The sequence below is a fragment of the Hetaerina americana genome, unplaced genomic scaffold (assembly GCF_022747635.1).
Source record: "Hetaerina americana unplaced genomic scaffold, ioHetAmer1.1.p SCAF_5, whole genome shotgun sequence".
Taxonomy (NCBI): Eukaryota; Metazoa; Arthropoda; class Insecta; order Odonata; family Calopterygidae; genus Hetaerina; species Hetaerina americana.
In genome coordinates this window covers 87,662,999-87,678,712 of record NW_027287095.1, presented here as the reverse complement: position 1 = coordinate 87,678,712, position 15,714 = coordinate 87,662,999, and the positions used below count along the sequence as shown (strand labels likewise).

At 36.8% G+C, this 15,714-nt stretch overlaps 1 protein-coding gene across 1 annotated transcript in view; it reads right to left on the bottom strand.

Annotated features, from left to right (window-relative positions):
• Positions 1–1,354: 1,354 nt before the first annotated feature.
• Pi4KIIIalpha (phosphatidylinositol 4-kinase III alpha) overlaps positions 1,355–15,714 on the bottom strand; it is a 76,806-nt gene continuing 62,446 nt past the window's right edge. The window contains exons 26-35 of the mRNA XM_071593040.1: positions 13,934–14,066; positions 12,842–13,021; positions 10,897–11,161; positions 8,138–8,267; positions 7,893–8,052; positions 7,649–7,774; positions 5,867–5,989; positions 5,602–5,725; positions 3,507–3,666; positions 1,355–3,376 (exon numbers count right to left, since the gene is read on the bottom strand). Coding sequence (XP_071449141.1) covers positions 3,151–3,376; positions 3,507–3,666; positions 5,602–5,725; positions 5,867–5,989; positions 7,649–7,774; positions 7,893–8,052; positions 8,138–8,267; positions 10,897–11,161; positions 12,842–13,021; positions 13,934–14,066 — 1,627 coding nt within the window. The 3' untranslated portion in view covers positions 1,355–3,150. The remainder of the gene's footprint in view (positions 3,377–3,506; positions 3,667–5,601; positions 5,726–5,866; positions 5,990–7,648; positions 7,775–7,892; positions 8,053–8,137; positions 8,268–10,896; positions 11,162–12,841; positions 13,022–13,933; positions 14,067–15,714) is intronic.

Below are 15,714 nucleotides of genomic sequence, written 5' to 3'. Positions count from 1 at the left end.
TACAAAATACCATTTATAAATATTTACTGCATAAAAACAGAAATGCAACCAAGTTTTTTGTTTCAGACAAAACAATTTGAAAATTAGGTGCCTAGATGACTGGGTACGGATTGGTGAATGTGTGAGGAAAGAGCTTTGCGATACTATGAGGGAGTTGATAGTACCCTGAAAAGAGGTCATTTAGCAGTAGACACACACTGATGATAAAGAAAGCAATATAAGGTCTCTTGCGAGGGCATCTAATTAACAGAATAGGAAATATTGGAGGCCCTATCGAGGTTTCATACTTCTTGGAGGTGACCCATTTTCCAGAGATGGTCAAGGCTCATCTTGGGTCATAAGTACCATCACTGGAAGAAATCTTGGAAATGGAACTTAAGTCCACACTTACATGAAAATCAACAGAAAGATGCTATAACTGTAAGTAAGGAGAAACCATGAATTGCTCACTTTCCTTACAATATAACTTAAAATATTTTTGGCTCAAAAGCACTCCTTGTGTGATGTTCAAGTTCTTCATTAAAACAATAATAACCTCCATAAAAGATAGAATATTATGCATCTACTGCATAGAGAGGTAGATCATTTACAATAATTACACTTACCCATGGACATGCAAGTGATATACACAGAATACATCATTCCTACACACATTCTTATGATATTCTGATATGATACACGTCATGTGATGCATGTTTTTGGTTTTTTTCTACCTTTTTGGTTCAAAATCTGAGTACACATATTGAAGTATTGATGAATTCATAAAATATTACTTGAATATTTTATAAGGAAGTGAAATATTTTTTGAGAGCAAAACTAAAATAATCACAGGAGAATAATGAAGCTAGAAGCTGCGTGAATATATGTGATCTATATAGTGTGTGCTGAAAGTGTGGAGTATTTAAAATTTGATCTGGATTGAAATTAGTCAGGAATATTTGGAAATAATTTCCTGCAAGAAATCACTCACTCACTATAAAAACTATATGTCAAAGAAATGGGCCATGCAAGGAAGGATGAAAGAGAGGGCTGCATTGAGTAAAGGTGATTCTTACCTACTGAATTCTTGTTTTAGTCAGCATACAAGGCAGCAGCCACTGGCTAGTGTGCGCAAGAATTCATATTGGTTCTGACAGCACGTCATACTTAAGATTTAATGAGACTTTCCCTTTTGCTTTGCCTGGAACTTCAGCATTTAGCGTGGAAGTAACATCTTATTCACTATTCTCATCGTCAAACTGAAGCAGTACATTAAGATGGCTGGTGGATTTGAGGGACGGAAGAGAATCAAGTAGAATCAACAGAAATAAATAAACTTAAAACATAATGTTTACACATCAACATGTAATATTCCTTTGCAGTATTCAACAAGTACAATCAACACATACATTAAAATAGTTAAAACAATACAACAACAATAGAATTAATATGCCTAACACATACTCTAAAGTACATTACACAGAAAAAATAAAATACTTCATTTTTTTAAAAAGAAATTTTATACAAAATATACAATTATTTTTGGGAAAATACTTTACATCATGGAAAATGATAAATATTCAATGACCTTAGATATGCCTGTGATAAAAATTATTGCTACCATTTGAAAAAGCTTAGTGATGAATACCACACCCATTCCTTTGGTTAATATTAAATATAAATAGTATATACATTGCCAAAACCTCACAAAATATCACATGCAAAAATGTTATTTTACAAGGAAAAATCAGGTCAGCAAGTTTCCAGAGTGTCATCACCTATTTATCTAACAAAAAATGCACCAAAATTCATTAAATACCTAAGTACCCACCTCGTATATGTACAAAAGAAGTCTACGTGCTATGCTTGGTGCTCAATGAAGTTATTCAGAATTTGATTATTAAAAATCTTCCTCAGAGGTAGGTGACATTTTCAGCCTTAACATCATTATAGAAATAACTGAAATCAAATATCTAGCACTCAAAAAAACACACTCAACAAATGTTTTGCACCACCAAGAAATGAAAAATTTTAATGGTATCTCATTGGAGAGTCATTAATGCCGACATCCATGGCTCAGTACAACTCTCAGTGAAATGGCATTGCAAAACTAAATATTTATCTTTGTTTGAAAATGAAATACACATGGCACTGGAAACATTTTCTTTAGACCATTTGTTTTGTTTTAGACCATCCATATAATGAATGTGTACCTGCAAGCACACTGCTTAGACATAAAATAAATTTAATGCTGCAGCTAACTCACGAGGGAAAAGTCAATCAAATCCAGATTATCAAGAGTCACTTCCAAATAAGAATTTCTTTAGAGCATATTTCTTAAAAACTAATTTGCTGGAGTACTTCTGAAATTTATTCAAGTAGGTATTCATCACATAATTACCACAATACCATAAACAACATACATGGATATTCTTCAATTATATTATAGTCTTATCCAAAATGTTGTTTTAGTTCCTTATGATGTATTGGAGGAGTTTCACCAAAAAGCATTACCTGATCATTTACAAGGGCAGAATAACTACCGAGACACCCTAAATTAACAAACATACAATTGGTATTAATACAAACAAAGAAAAACACCACACGTACTCTGAACGGAAATTTTGCTTATCTTACATGAGGAGAATGAAAACAAAGAGGAATAGGCACAAGTGGAAGAAAACACTTCCTGCTTTTGATTTAAAAACTTAAATTATGGAATGTTATACATGTTCGAGAGATTTCATTTCTAAACACATATAAACAAAACTCACCTTAACATTCGCTCTTTTAATTCCTTTCATTCTTTAGATTACTAAGTTCCTTTTATGTACACTGTATAATATACAATGACTACAATTTGCTTTTTACACTTTTACAAATCTTTAAATTGGTGAAAACAGTTCACCATTTCAACTGTTCTAGCACATTTCGTAAAATTGAAAATGATGAGCATCTTTTAAAATAATTAAGAGCGACTAAATTTGAATCATATGTGGGTGGCCAACATGCAAAAAAATATGAAATACTTAAAGAAAAGAATACAATTGATAAAGCTTCATAGTGACTTCATTATTAGCAAAACGTTGCTGATTGACTATAGTGTATGAAAAATAAAGCAATCACTTTGGGATTCAAATCATCAACATCTCTCTTGTATGCATGAGAGAATTAATAAGGTATTTGATTTTGATAATACTGTATCATATCATACGTTCGGGTACGGAAATTTAAGAAGGATTGCCTAATAATAGACATCATGAATGCAGCTGCTTCCTTTTCGTTTGTGTTGGGTGAGAATCGTGCTTGTAGGAGCTTGATGGTTTGCCCGCGGAAACAGGGCAGGCCAGTGTCCAGCATCAAGGACACAAGTGAAATTATTGCTTCATGGTAGGGCCTGTGGATAAATCGGTGAGTACACATAAGTATGAGATCACAGATGATTCATCCCAAAATATCTTACAAAACTGAGGTTTTTTCATCAAATGGAATCACGTGAGGATCAATGTGCCATATTAAATACATACCTAACCGCAAGATAAGCCTGAATGCAGAGCTCTGTGTACCACTTGAAGGGGTCCGCCTCCATTTTGCCCCCCATCACCATCACCATTTCATCAGTTAATTTTATGTGAGGCTCAAATCCTAAGTTTCCTCCTGGTGAACTTTCAAACATGAAGCCAAAATCTGAAAAGTTGAGATTAAAATAAATAAACAATACATTTAGACTGATTTAAAACAAGAGATAAAACATTTTTCCATTTTCTCCACACTTAAAGGTGCAGGATGATTTAGAGCAACATGGAATTGTATCCGAGAAAGAAAACATCTCACAGAAAATTCTCCAAGTAAAGGCTATTGTTTTGATGGAGTATTTTTCGGAATGGGTACGAAACATAAAAGTTAGCAAGAGAGGGAAAGAGTTGGAAGTTCTGAATTTGATGGACAATTAAAGTGGTTATCAGGGGAGATGACCAACAACAAAGGTCACCTGCATTATAAGGATATATGTGTGATTTGGTAGCATTAGGATATTTAGGAGGGGGTGGGGAAAGGGTGGATAGAAACCCAGAATCATTATTAGTTTACTCTTCGACAAAAGGCACCAAGGTGTCTGCAATATAACATCCTATCCAATGGACAGCATACACCAATTGAAGCAACCTCTACTCAAGAGGCACTCCAAGTACGGAATGGATACCACTGAGAAATCCTCAAGGATTTGAACCCAGGTCCTTAGAGAGGGAAGCCACAATAGCCACTTAACTATTCTCATCCCCAGAAATTTAAAAATCACACAGATGAAGAAACCAATTGATGTTGGTACATAAGTTCTTTATGCCATAATGCACTTTACATGTGGTACAAGTTTCAAAATCCAAAGACCGCTACTGACACGACACTTAAGTACTATTTTTTAGGGGAGGCGACCTACAGCTGGGATCATTTTTGCCATTAGGGATGGACAGGGAAGGATGAAGGGTGGAGAGAAACCCAACGTCGGAATTAGCCTTCTCTTAACAAAAGGTACCAAGGGGTCCGCAGCTGAATGTCCCATCTGACGGACGGACGTACTCACTTAAGGTGCTCTCCACAAAGCACCTCAAACAGGGATTGGGATAGAACTGAAAAATATTTGTCGCCTCCGGGATTGGAACCCCGGGCCTCTGGGTGGGAAGCAAGTGCATTAGCCAACTAACTATCCCGGTCCCACAACACTAAAGCCAAAGAAATGAAACAACACTGAACCACATGTATGCTACGAAAAAAGGCTAATAACACAACAAAATTAAATTTTTTCCCAATATATTATGTGAATTAGCCAGCACAGGGAAAGGCACTGGCCCCCCCTATTCTGATGTGTGAATTTCACATGCCGTTGGGCTTAGTACTGGGTGACCTCTACCATCACCTACCAAACTGACTTTCGGGTTGGTTACTCTGTTTATGGTTTTTGTTATATGAATACACACACTATTGAATAGCTTTTGCACCATATATCCAATGACAATGAACTCTGTACTATGCACTGTAACATTTAATTTGATTTGAAATAATAAGATTGGCTGCACCATGTTTGGTTAGTTTAAAACATAACTCACTTAAAACAATCTTCACTGTTAAGTTCAACTACCTTTTTAACAAATGTGTACGTATAGATCAAAGATTTCAATTAACCAAAAAATAATGCACTTCTCTCACAAGGGAGGTTTTTCACTTTTTTAAATACAGCTGCTGGGCCATTAAACTTTTTTTTAAATCCTCATATCATATCCAAAATTCTAACCAATATTTTTTATTTCCTAATCTTATAACCACTTCCAGGAGTGAATCAAAGCAACCAACTAGTACTATAAGGGTAAACAAAACTTTAAGGCACCAGCGACCTCTCAAAGAACTTGATTCTATGAAGAGGGACGGGAAACGGTAGAATAATGACAGCAAATGAACATCCAAGAGTTGATTGACTGCACTCAAACAAATGAGGGTCTTTCCCTATTGGCATTTGAATGAAATATTTGCTTTTTCAGCCATCCAGTTTTCTAGAATGGCCATCGTTCCAATGGCATGGCATATCATGCACCAAAAATAATCCAGGAAAATGAGAAATTTGATTATTACCTATGTGAATAATATTTCCCTCAGTATCCAGCATAATATTTCCATTGTGGCGATCTTTAATCTGCAGCAGAAAACCTACCACACTGTATGCAGCCATGGATTTGATGAAATTACGACGAGCATTCTGAAAAGTAAATAAAAGGTACTATCAATTTACATTGAAATAACATTAATTAAATTATATTATATTATTAAAAAATTTTAAAAGTGAAATGGCGATCCTTTGAGGCAAGTTGAGATTGAGAAGAAAAATCATAAACCTTACCTGAAATTCTTTTGTGGTTTCATCGCCATATTTTTTGATGAAGTATTCATACATTCCAAAGTCAGTTTGTCGGCCAAGTTGATCACGGGATTTTGCATTTGGCACACATTCAATTACACCACACTATTTTAAATAGAGAGAGGAGCATTAAAAAAACACTTGAGCGATGTACAAATCAACTCTATTGTTCACAAAATGATTAATTAACTTTCATGATGCATGTCCCTGAGAATGTAAAAGGATAATTACTGAACTTATCCTTCATGTATCCTTCATGTTAACTTTATTTTATCCATGCTTAGTCTAACATATGAGATCAGATCTATACCAAAGCTGTTACAATAAAGAAAATCTATGAAAATAAATTATTTCTGAAAGTATTATAACACCAACACATTTATTATAACATATATGTAAGACTCCTAATTTTTACTCCAAATAAAAACCCTGCGTGAATCGAAATGAACAGCTTAGGTTCAGGGAAAATGTAAAACTATGACACAGGGTTATCGGAGAATTTGTTGGATAAAACAGGAGAGGATTCACAATTTGCAATCATAAATGATGACTTTTAATGACTCTAGAAACCCCCTCTCTTGATGCAATAAATCTAATTCTTTTAAAGAATTATGACAGATACTGCAACAGTTACTTTACAGTAGTCACCACCTGATAAGCAACGAATTGCCAAAATTTGGCAGCGTAAACAGCATTAGCTTTGATCGAGACTTGAACCCATAGCCACTTGGAACTCCTGTTAAGTGCTAACACCAATTAAGCTACCTACATGTTCCCTAACAATGAGAGTTTCTCGGGATGTTTTTAAAGGATCAAGATGTGAATACACATTACTGCACATAAAATGCCACAGACAATTGCAGTTTTCTGATTTTATCAAAGGAAAATACTTTTCCATGTAAAGTAGGCTTCAATGCCATGGACTGTGGCACAATGCAAATGAAGCTTGATCTGGTGCTCTCTGGGCATATCTGCTTGATGAAGTTTTCTCGGATCTTCCACAGGGTCAGGGGTTCCATGTTGGCTGACGTTTCGATGCTCAATTCGTGCAACATCCTCATCTGCTCTAAGAACGAAATGTCGGCCAACATGGAACCCCTGACCCAGTGGAAGACCTGAGAAAAATTCATCTAATGAAGCCTATATGGTCAAATCACTCTGCGGGATATTAAGGGATTCAGGTTCAAGTTAGTGTCAAAGCGAGCGATTTTTACCCAGATAAATTTCTGCATTTAAATTTTATACCTTTTCAAAGTTTTTATAAAGTGTTATTTCTTAATTCCCTCTAAAAAAATTATCATTCAGGTAGATTCAACAAAATCACTTCCCTTGAATAGCACACCAAGCTTATCTGATGGACTGTAATGCTAAAATTCTCAGGAAATTGGGTTTTCCTCCATATAATGGTGATGCAATGTTTTCATATTATTTATTCACAAGTATTCCTCAATATTCAACCAGGGCCTCGTGCATAGATGATCATTCCCAAATGAAACAGCCTCATAGACTTGGAATTAAACAGCCAGGAGGTAGGATTTCCCATGAGTGAAGCTGTCCAATACTTTTACTTTCTGTAGAGTCGGTTATCCTGACACCTCAGAACAGCATTTCAAGACATGACCTGAACTCAAAACTATAACTGACTTAGCACATGAAGTTAAGCCAGAACTGTTCAGGTTAGATGAGTATTGATCTCAGAAGTTTTAAAGTCAATGGCACCAAAGTTAATTAAAAAAAGATTGTGTATGAAAGGCAGCCACTTACCCCTGGAGATGTTGCGACTACCCTATACGGAAATAAGAACAAATCCAGGCCAACTTGCTGAAAAATATTTTTGAAGATGGCAATCACTTGCAATGCCAGCATATCCTGTCTCACATCATCTCCAACCTAAGAAAGAGTACAATATTTCAAATTAAACAAATTTTTCAAATAAATCAGAGTATTAAAGAGTTATTTCAGTTATGTGCACCTAATAACCAAGAGCAAAATTTAAAACTATAGATACCTTAAAAATAGCAGCTTGTATGGAATCTCTCTCTGGATTTGTCTCCATGACAAGTGGATTTCCTGGAGTCTGCTGTGATGCCAACATTGCGGTCTGCTCAAGTTCTTTGATTCCCATGCGTCGCACTATAAACCGAGCCAGGAATGGAGCTTTGGCTGCACTGTGGAAGGGGGAAAAGGAATTCAAATGACTGCCTCACTGATTTTTCCATCAAACAATCTTATGCCTTCAAGGTATTCTCTAACCTCTGCATCGGTGTTCCACTCTCGTAGTCGATATTTATCACCATTGCCTCAGGATTTGATGGGAGATAGCACCCTGTTTGGACTTGAATTCGACACAATGCCTCCAAGCACGCACGCTTCCTTTCCGGACCTATAAAAATGAAGGAAGAAATTGCATTTAGCGTGTACCTAATTTTGTTCCCCTTGCAAATGCAACACCACAATCAGTTGAGTGCCATCTATCACCTCATCAATGATTTACACAAATTCAATGATATCAGGCAAAACCTTGCGAAATCACATCTCGACGAGTTAGACTTTGCACATTTCAACTTCAAATTTCATTGCAATACGAATAGTTTTATCATATCTGCGGGTATCGATTCAATTTAGGTGAAAATTGGTTTCTTTTAAGTATCATGAGATATCATTTTCCATTGCGGTAGCAGAAAACAATGAAACTCACTCATTTTTAAACCCAATCAGGTAGTATACACACACAAAAAACACTTTTTGTGGAGGTAAGTTTTATACTTTTCACTACACAGTAATGTGGTTTAAATAATATCAGAAAGTTACAATTTAATAGCCAGCTGAAACTAAACTCTACCCTTCAATTGTTTCTTCAAGTATCATTTCTGAAATTCATTAATTCCATTAAAATTAGATGCTGTTAGTTTCCTTGTGTGCCACTTTGCCAAGCACATGCAGAAGCTTGTTCTATCTTGTACCAATAAGGCAAAGAAGACAACAGATTTTTTTAGCAAGCGAGGTTTTCAAACCAGTACCCTAAAACTCAATTGCCTTGAATAATCTTTAAGAATCAGATGAAGCGGATGATACCAACAATAATAAATCATAGGGCTTGCATTGCTCATCACGACTTCAGCTTCTCCAACAGTTCTCCAGAGATAACTGGCATCTGTCACGCAAGAGCACAAGTGCTGAATGTGCTTTCACCCCTGCTACAACTTTATCCTCGACCATTTATACAAAAATCCTTGATCATCGCCTTATTTCACGACCATCCTCGCTCACAATAGCGATCAAGGATTAGATATCACAAGTGACTATGGTTTGAGATGATTTTTTCACACAAAATATATTTGGATATCAAAATAGGCACTGTATATTTAGCTACTGCATTAGTTAAAAGGAACCAAGTCTTTGAGAGCCAAATGAATAATAACTTGACTTCTCTTTCATCCATCTCATCCTGCGACAAGTGAAAAACTTGGGCAGGGAACATACCCCTTTTAAATATATACTCATTAAATGGAATGGCGAAAGTATTGTTTTAGGCACCATACATGTATGTAGATCGTTTGATAATGCCTCAGAAAATTCAAGAGATGGTGCTTGTAATGCAGAATCAGGTTTGCTTTTAGTAAGCTTCATCTCTCACCACACTGCCATTAAAGTTTCACCTTTATCCATCGCGTGGTTTCGTTTCCATAGTCAGTTGAAGAAACAAATTTTGTTTATTTAGAAAAATGGAAAATAATGAGTTTCACGCAGTGATAAACTCTTTCATATTAAATGCCATTCAATAGGCATAATACCAAAAGAGATCAAAGCCGAATTGGATAAAGTTCATGGCACATCATCTGCTCCTCTGTTTGCAATGGTTTATAATCAGGTAAATAAGTCATAAATTTAGAAATGATGAACACCATTCAGGAAGTCTAGTGGAAATGATTCCTCCGAAATGATTGACAAAATCCACAATATGGTTTGAATTGATCAACGAATCAAAGTTTGATAAATAGTTGAGGCCAATGGCATATCACAAGGTACACATAAGGTGTTTCCCATTTTGCACGAAAAACTGACTGAAAATTAAAGTCAGCCAGATAGGTGCCACACTTACTCCCAGTGGAGAATAAAAACAACCAAAGTGGTCAATTCGGAGGCTGGTTAAGTTGCTGTCACAATTCTGATGAGTTTCTGCATCGATATATATGACACAAGGAAACATGACTACACTCCAGAGACAAAGGTATGATAAAAACAGTGGGTTCCTAAAGGTGTTCCAACTACGAAGAAGGTGAAGACTATGAAATTAGCCGATGAAGGGATGGCCATGGTTTTTTGGGATGCACACGGAATCATCTACATTGATTACTAATAAAATTACTTGGCCGGCCCTGGTGGCGGCAGGGTAACGTCCTCGTCTGCCAACCCCTAGGTCGTGGGTTTGATTCCTTCCTAGGTGGTTTTTCCTCCACCTAGGGCTTGGGTGTATGTAATTTTCAAATGGTTATATGGAAGTTCAAAGTCCGAAGTAAAGGTCAAAGTGCTGTTTTCGGACTAATACAAAATAAATAAAAATGGACAAAAAAAAAGGAGAGTATTACGCATTATTATTTCACCAATTGAGCAAAGAAAAAATTCTTTTCCATTAAGAAAATACGTGGGTGCAGTTTCAATGCTGAAAATTATGGAATAGAAGTTCCAATACAACATGCACCACATCCACCAGAGATGACCCCCTGTGACTTTTTTTTAACTTCCAAACTTGAAAAATGGCTTGGCAGCGCACAATTCACATCAAACAAGGAGGTCATTGCTAACCCAGGTGACTATTTTGAGGACCTTCCAAAATCCTATTTTTAGGACGGCTTAAAAAAGTTGGAGAAATGCTGGGAAAGGTATATCAAGCTAATGGGAGATTATGTCCAACAATAAAAAAAGATCCATCTAAAATGATTTGTTTTTGTATTTTTTTTCCGAGGACTTATTAAACGATCCACGTATTTACAAAAGATTAATTATCTTACCTTTAGGATATGGCCGGATTTCACCTGAAATATTTGTTATCCTTTTGAAGAAGTCGAATTCTCTCTCATAAAATAGCTTAGCTGGTCCCGAAAGGGAACTGATAATGGAATTTGACAATGCATCCAGGGTGTCAAACAAATCTGGATCTGGCTGATGTCCTTCTTCATCTCGGTACTTATTGGTCTGCATGTTCCAAATAAGCTGATGGGCGACTACCTGCGATTTCTTGGCTACATTCTTGATGAATTCTGTAGCGTAACCCATCTGAAACATATGAAAAAAACAAAAACAAATTTACTTAGCTGCGCCATTACTAAAAATAAATTAAGAGTGATAGCTAATCACTATATAATAACTTAGAGTATATTGGATTTGTAATGCATATCATAATTATTTCTTCATAAAAAAATCACAACAAATCATGAAACTGATATAAATTTAAATTTGAGCTCATTCAAATACTCACAATCAATGATCATCCTCATTGCTGTCAATACATTTAAATAATCGAAATAAATACAAGGTGCATTCTGAAAGTATGGCAATTATTTTTTAAAGTAATTTTTTGAACAGATTTGCACAAACACTTCAAATTCTTCAAAGTACTGTCCTTGGGCCTCTACACATTTTTCCCAGCGACTCTGCCATGACCGGCACGCGCCCTGGAAGGCGTCTTTGGAGATCTCTTGCAAGGTCTTCGTCACGGCTGATTGGATATTTTATAGGGACGAAGAGCGGGTTCCTTTCAGGGTTGCCTTAATCCAAGGGAACAGAAAGAAGCCTGCTGGGGCATCAGGGCTATTAAGGGGAAGGGGCAGTGTTGGCACCTGGTGTTTGGCCAGGAATTCACGGACTCATAGCGCATTGTGGCAAGGTGCATTGTCACGATGGGGTTGCCAGGTAGCAGAAATGTCGTTTGCCGTCCTGATGACCCTTTTTCAGAGTATTTCCAGCACATCCATGTAGTAGGCAGGGTTAACTGTCTGTCCTTGAGGAACAAAAATCTTATGGGCCACTCCTTTCTGCTCGGTTTATCTCTCGTGACACGGTCGGCACGCAGAGGTCTACAATAACTGACATCCTGCTGCTTCTACAGCTTGGAGAGCACTGAGACCGGTTTTGCGGCAAAGCTTAGCATTCCCCCACCAACTCCCAAGTAATTTGATTCCACTCCTGCTAACAGGAGCGGCACGGGAAATTCAATTGCATTACCTTTGGAAGGCACCATGTATTATTACTACTTGATAGCTACCATTATCATTATTATACTTCTTTTAGTCCAAGTTGCTTGAGAGCATGCAATCAACAGAAATTCATAAGTTATAAATATAATTATTTCACTGAAGTCAACTTTGCAGTATCCAATAATTAAGGGAAAAAACTAGTGTTGACTTATTAATTACATATTTAAGAAAAGGAAATTTCAAGTAAAATTTGGAGTGTGAGCCTATATATAAATCGAACTACAGTATATAAGGTAACCTTTTTATGGTAGATCTTTTTAACACACTCAATTGTTGAAGCATTAGGCCTCATTGAAACAATGTCTTTTGCTAAATTTACATAACCCACATTAATGAAAAAAAATATTAAAATAGAGTTTCGATTATTTATCTTTCATTTTAATAGTTCTGAAAATCCTGGCACTGCTGTCAAAACAGAAAGGTTGGTAGGCCAATTAATGATACAATTATGTGGGTACATACATTTAACTCAAAATTTTGCCTGTAAATTGCATTAGGGCACATTTCATTTCACATGAATAGAAGGTAGACACAAAATTAGAGTGTTTTTCCCCAACGATGGCCTATTATAGCCAATCAAAAGGTGAAGTTGCAACTTACACAATATACAAATTGGTTTTTATTTTAGTCATGAATAATTTTATTCATTATGGTCAAGATGAAAAAATACACCATACCCAATGGGAAGAAAGTTACATACCGTGTCGTGGCGAACTGCTTGCACCAACTGTGGAATGTAAAACAGGACAGCATCGGCAGGGTAGCTTTCAAGCACCCTGACAGCATACTGAGCAGTTATTGGATGAGGTGGAAATTGCCTCGAGAAGTACGACAGAGCACGCACAGGAGAAACACGGGCCCAGGTCAGCATGTGCACCAGCTGAAAGGTATTGCATCGAGACGTGATTTATTAAGGTCATTCGCCAAGAAGTGCACAAGTGAACAACATTGTTTCCTGGAGTAAAATCATGGATACCCAAATAAATGATCCTTTTGTTATAGCTTTTAAGTAAAACAGTGTTAGACTACTGTTAAAGGTAGATTTTTGACGGACAAAGACTGAACAACACTTAACTTTGTCTAACAAAACACAACCTGACATTATAAAATCTGTTCTTTAATTCCATATACTTCCTTCCTCCCTCCATTCCTTCCAAGGCACCTGTCCATTACCTCCATGAGGCTCCACGGAACATGAAGAAATTAAACAGAACTATGACCATCATCTGAAAACCCTGTTTCTCGTATTCCGACTGTCTGCAGTCAGGGACATTGAAACCCCTGGATTTATTCTACAACTCAACACTGGCAACCAAAAACAGAATGATTACAATAAAGATTTGTTTAAAATGAAATCACCCGCATATTTACTAAAGCATCAATGGAAGCCATGTGAAAGGGAACACATGCCTCTTCCCCAAAATCCTTATTATGCACTGTATCTAGTCTCAGCATGGTTGAGAGGGAAATACTCGTTAAAATCCCATTACAACTAAGGTCAAATATATTCATACACACTGTAACATGAAAGATGTTTGTTTCATCTAAGTCTATTCACCGAAATCACTTTTCCGATTCTTTCAGAAACTACTTACAATTTCAATCTTGCAACGTTGTTTTACTCTCACGGCTTACACAAACTGATGTCTCTAATGTGAATACAATAAATATATCACTCGAATTTTAAAACACAGGAGAAAGTGATGCATAATTTAGACATACTTTCTCTGCAGGCAGTCGGATGCATTACGACCCCCCCCCCCCATCCTTTAATGAAAACTCCTCCATTTACCTCATGAGCATCACGAAGGATGGTATCAATCTTAACAAAGTACTGCAGGGCATCTGAAACATGGGACACTGCCAATGGGTTGAGTTGAATTAGTCGGGAGACTTCTTTCACAATTTGCTCTGTGTTTTTTAACCTGAAAAAGAAATAAAATGTATTAAAAACCCATACTTTATAATGCATATGTTTAAATCCACTGTTTTCTCACCGATGATGATAGTAAGCTATTAAGTTACTATGGACATGTCATTCTTTTGTTTTATGAAATTGATATATATAAACAAAATAATTGGTGCACATCATCAGCAATTTTATACGACAAACCAACTTTTTTGTGTGGTAATGATGTCAAGTTTCCTGCCTAAAAAAGAGCATATGTGGGAAGCTCTGCTTTTCTGCTTTAATATGAAGACATCTGCAGCCGAATTGTTTTGAATGCTTGTTGAGGCCCATGGTGAAAGTGCTTTATCGGAAACAATGTGAAGAGATTGGTTTTATCGGTTTAAAGATGGCCATTTTGACCTGAGCAATAAGGAGGGTGAAAGTCAGCCTAGGAAGGTTGAGGACCTCTTTTGCTCTTTTGAGCGAAGATGATACGCAATTGCAAAAAATGCTTGCCGAGCAATTGGACGTTACTCAACCAGCCATTTCCACGTGCCTACGTGCCATGGGAAAGGTTCAAAAGTTTGGAAAATGGGGGCCTCATGAATTGAACGATAGGCAAATGGGGTGATGTCAAAACACATGCTAAATCTAAATGCAAAAAATCATGAGAAGCTGATTTTCCTCCATGACAACACACCATGCCATAGATCAATCATGGTCCATAACTATTTGAAAACACTCAACTGGGAGGTGCTACCCCATGCCACTTATTTCCCAGACTTGGCTCCTTCGAACTACCACCTGTTTTCGTCAATGGGCCGTACGCTCGCTAAGTAGCGCTTCCGTACTTACGCAGACGTCTGAAAATGGCTTGACGAATGGCTTGCAACAAAAGAGAAGGAATTTTTTTGGCGTGGTATCAGCAAATTGCCCGAAAGATGGGAAAAATATGTGAATTGCCAGGGAAAAAATTTTGAAAAAATAATTTTACCACTTTCTAAGAAAAAAACATGTTTTCTGGCTAAAAAAACAGCAGATTTAAGCTTATACAGCTGGTAGTGAGGAATATGGTTTCTTCCCAGGTGGTATTTTTGTAAAAGTTGTGATCCAGAATAGTCGTAGGAGAATGGATAATCACCTTGGATGAGAAAGGCATGATGTCTGAACAGGAATTTATTCAGGGAATCAGGGTTGTTGCAGATGCAGTGGCCTTGGATAAAAAGTGTGTGTGGGATTGGCTGTTTAGTGTGGAGAGGATGACAGCTATTGAAGTTGCTTGTTTGTGGGTGTGATATGGACTGAGCTGTGGAATTTATTATTGAGGATGGGGATTTGGAGATGTGAAAATATGAATTGAGTAGAGCAAAGAGTGGATGTGATGAAAAAGAGGATGTTGTATTGAGGGAAGAGATGAAAGCTCTAAGGGACCCCAGGCTATGTTGCCAAATGAGAAAAATATTGACAGTGTATCTGAGCCAAAGTAAGGATTTAAGGATGCAGTTATAGAGAAAATTTTGTCTTACGAGGTCAAGGTAGAGATTGGCATACGAAGGACTGGATGTAGTGACTATTGTTGAACTTGAAAGAATTATACGCAGGAATCAATTTGGTAAGTTGTTAAAGGAAATTTGTGCTAGGGACTTGTGAAGTCAGCTGTTTGGAATGGAAATGCTGGAGGT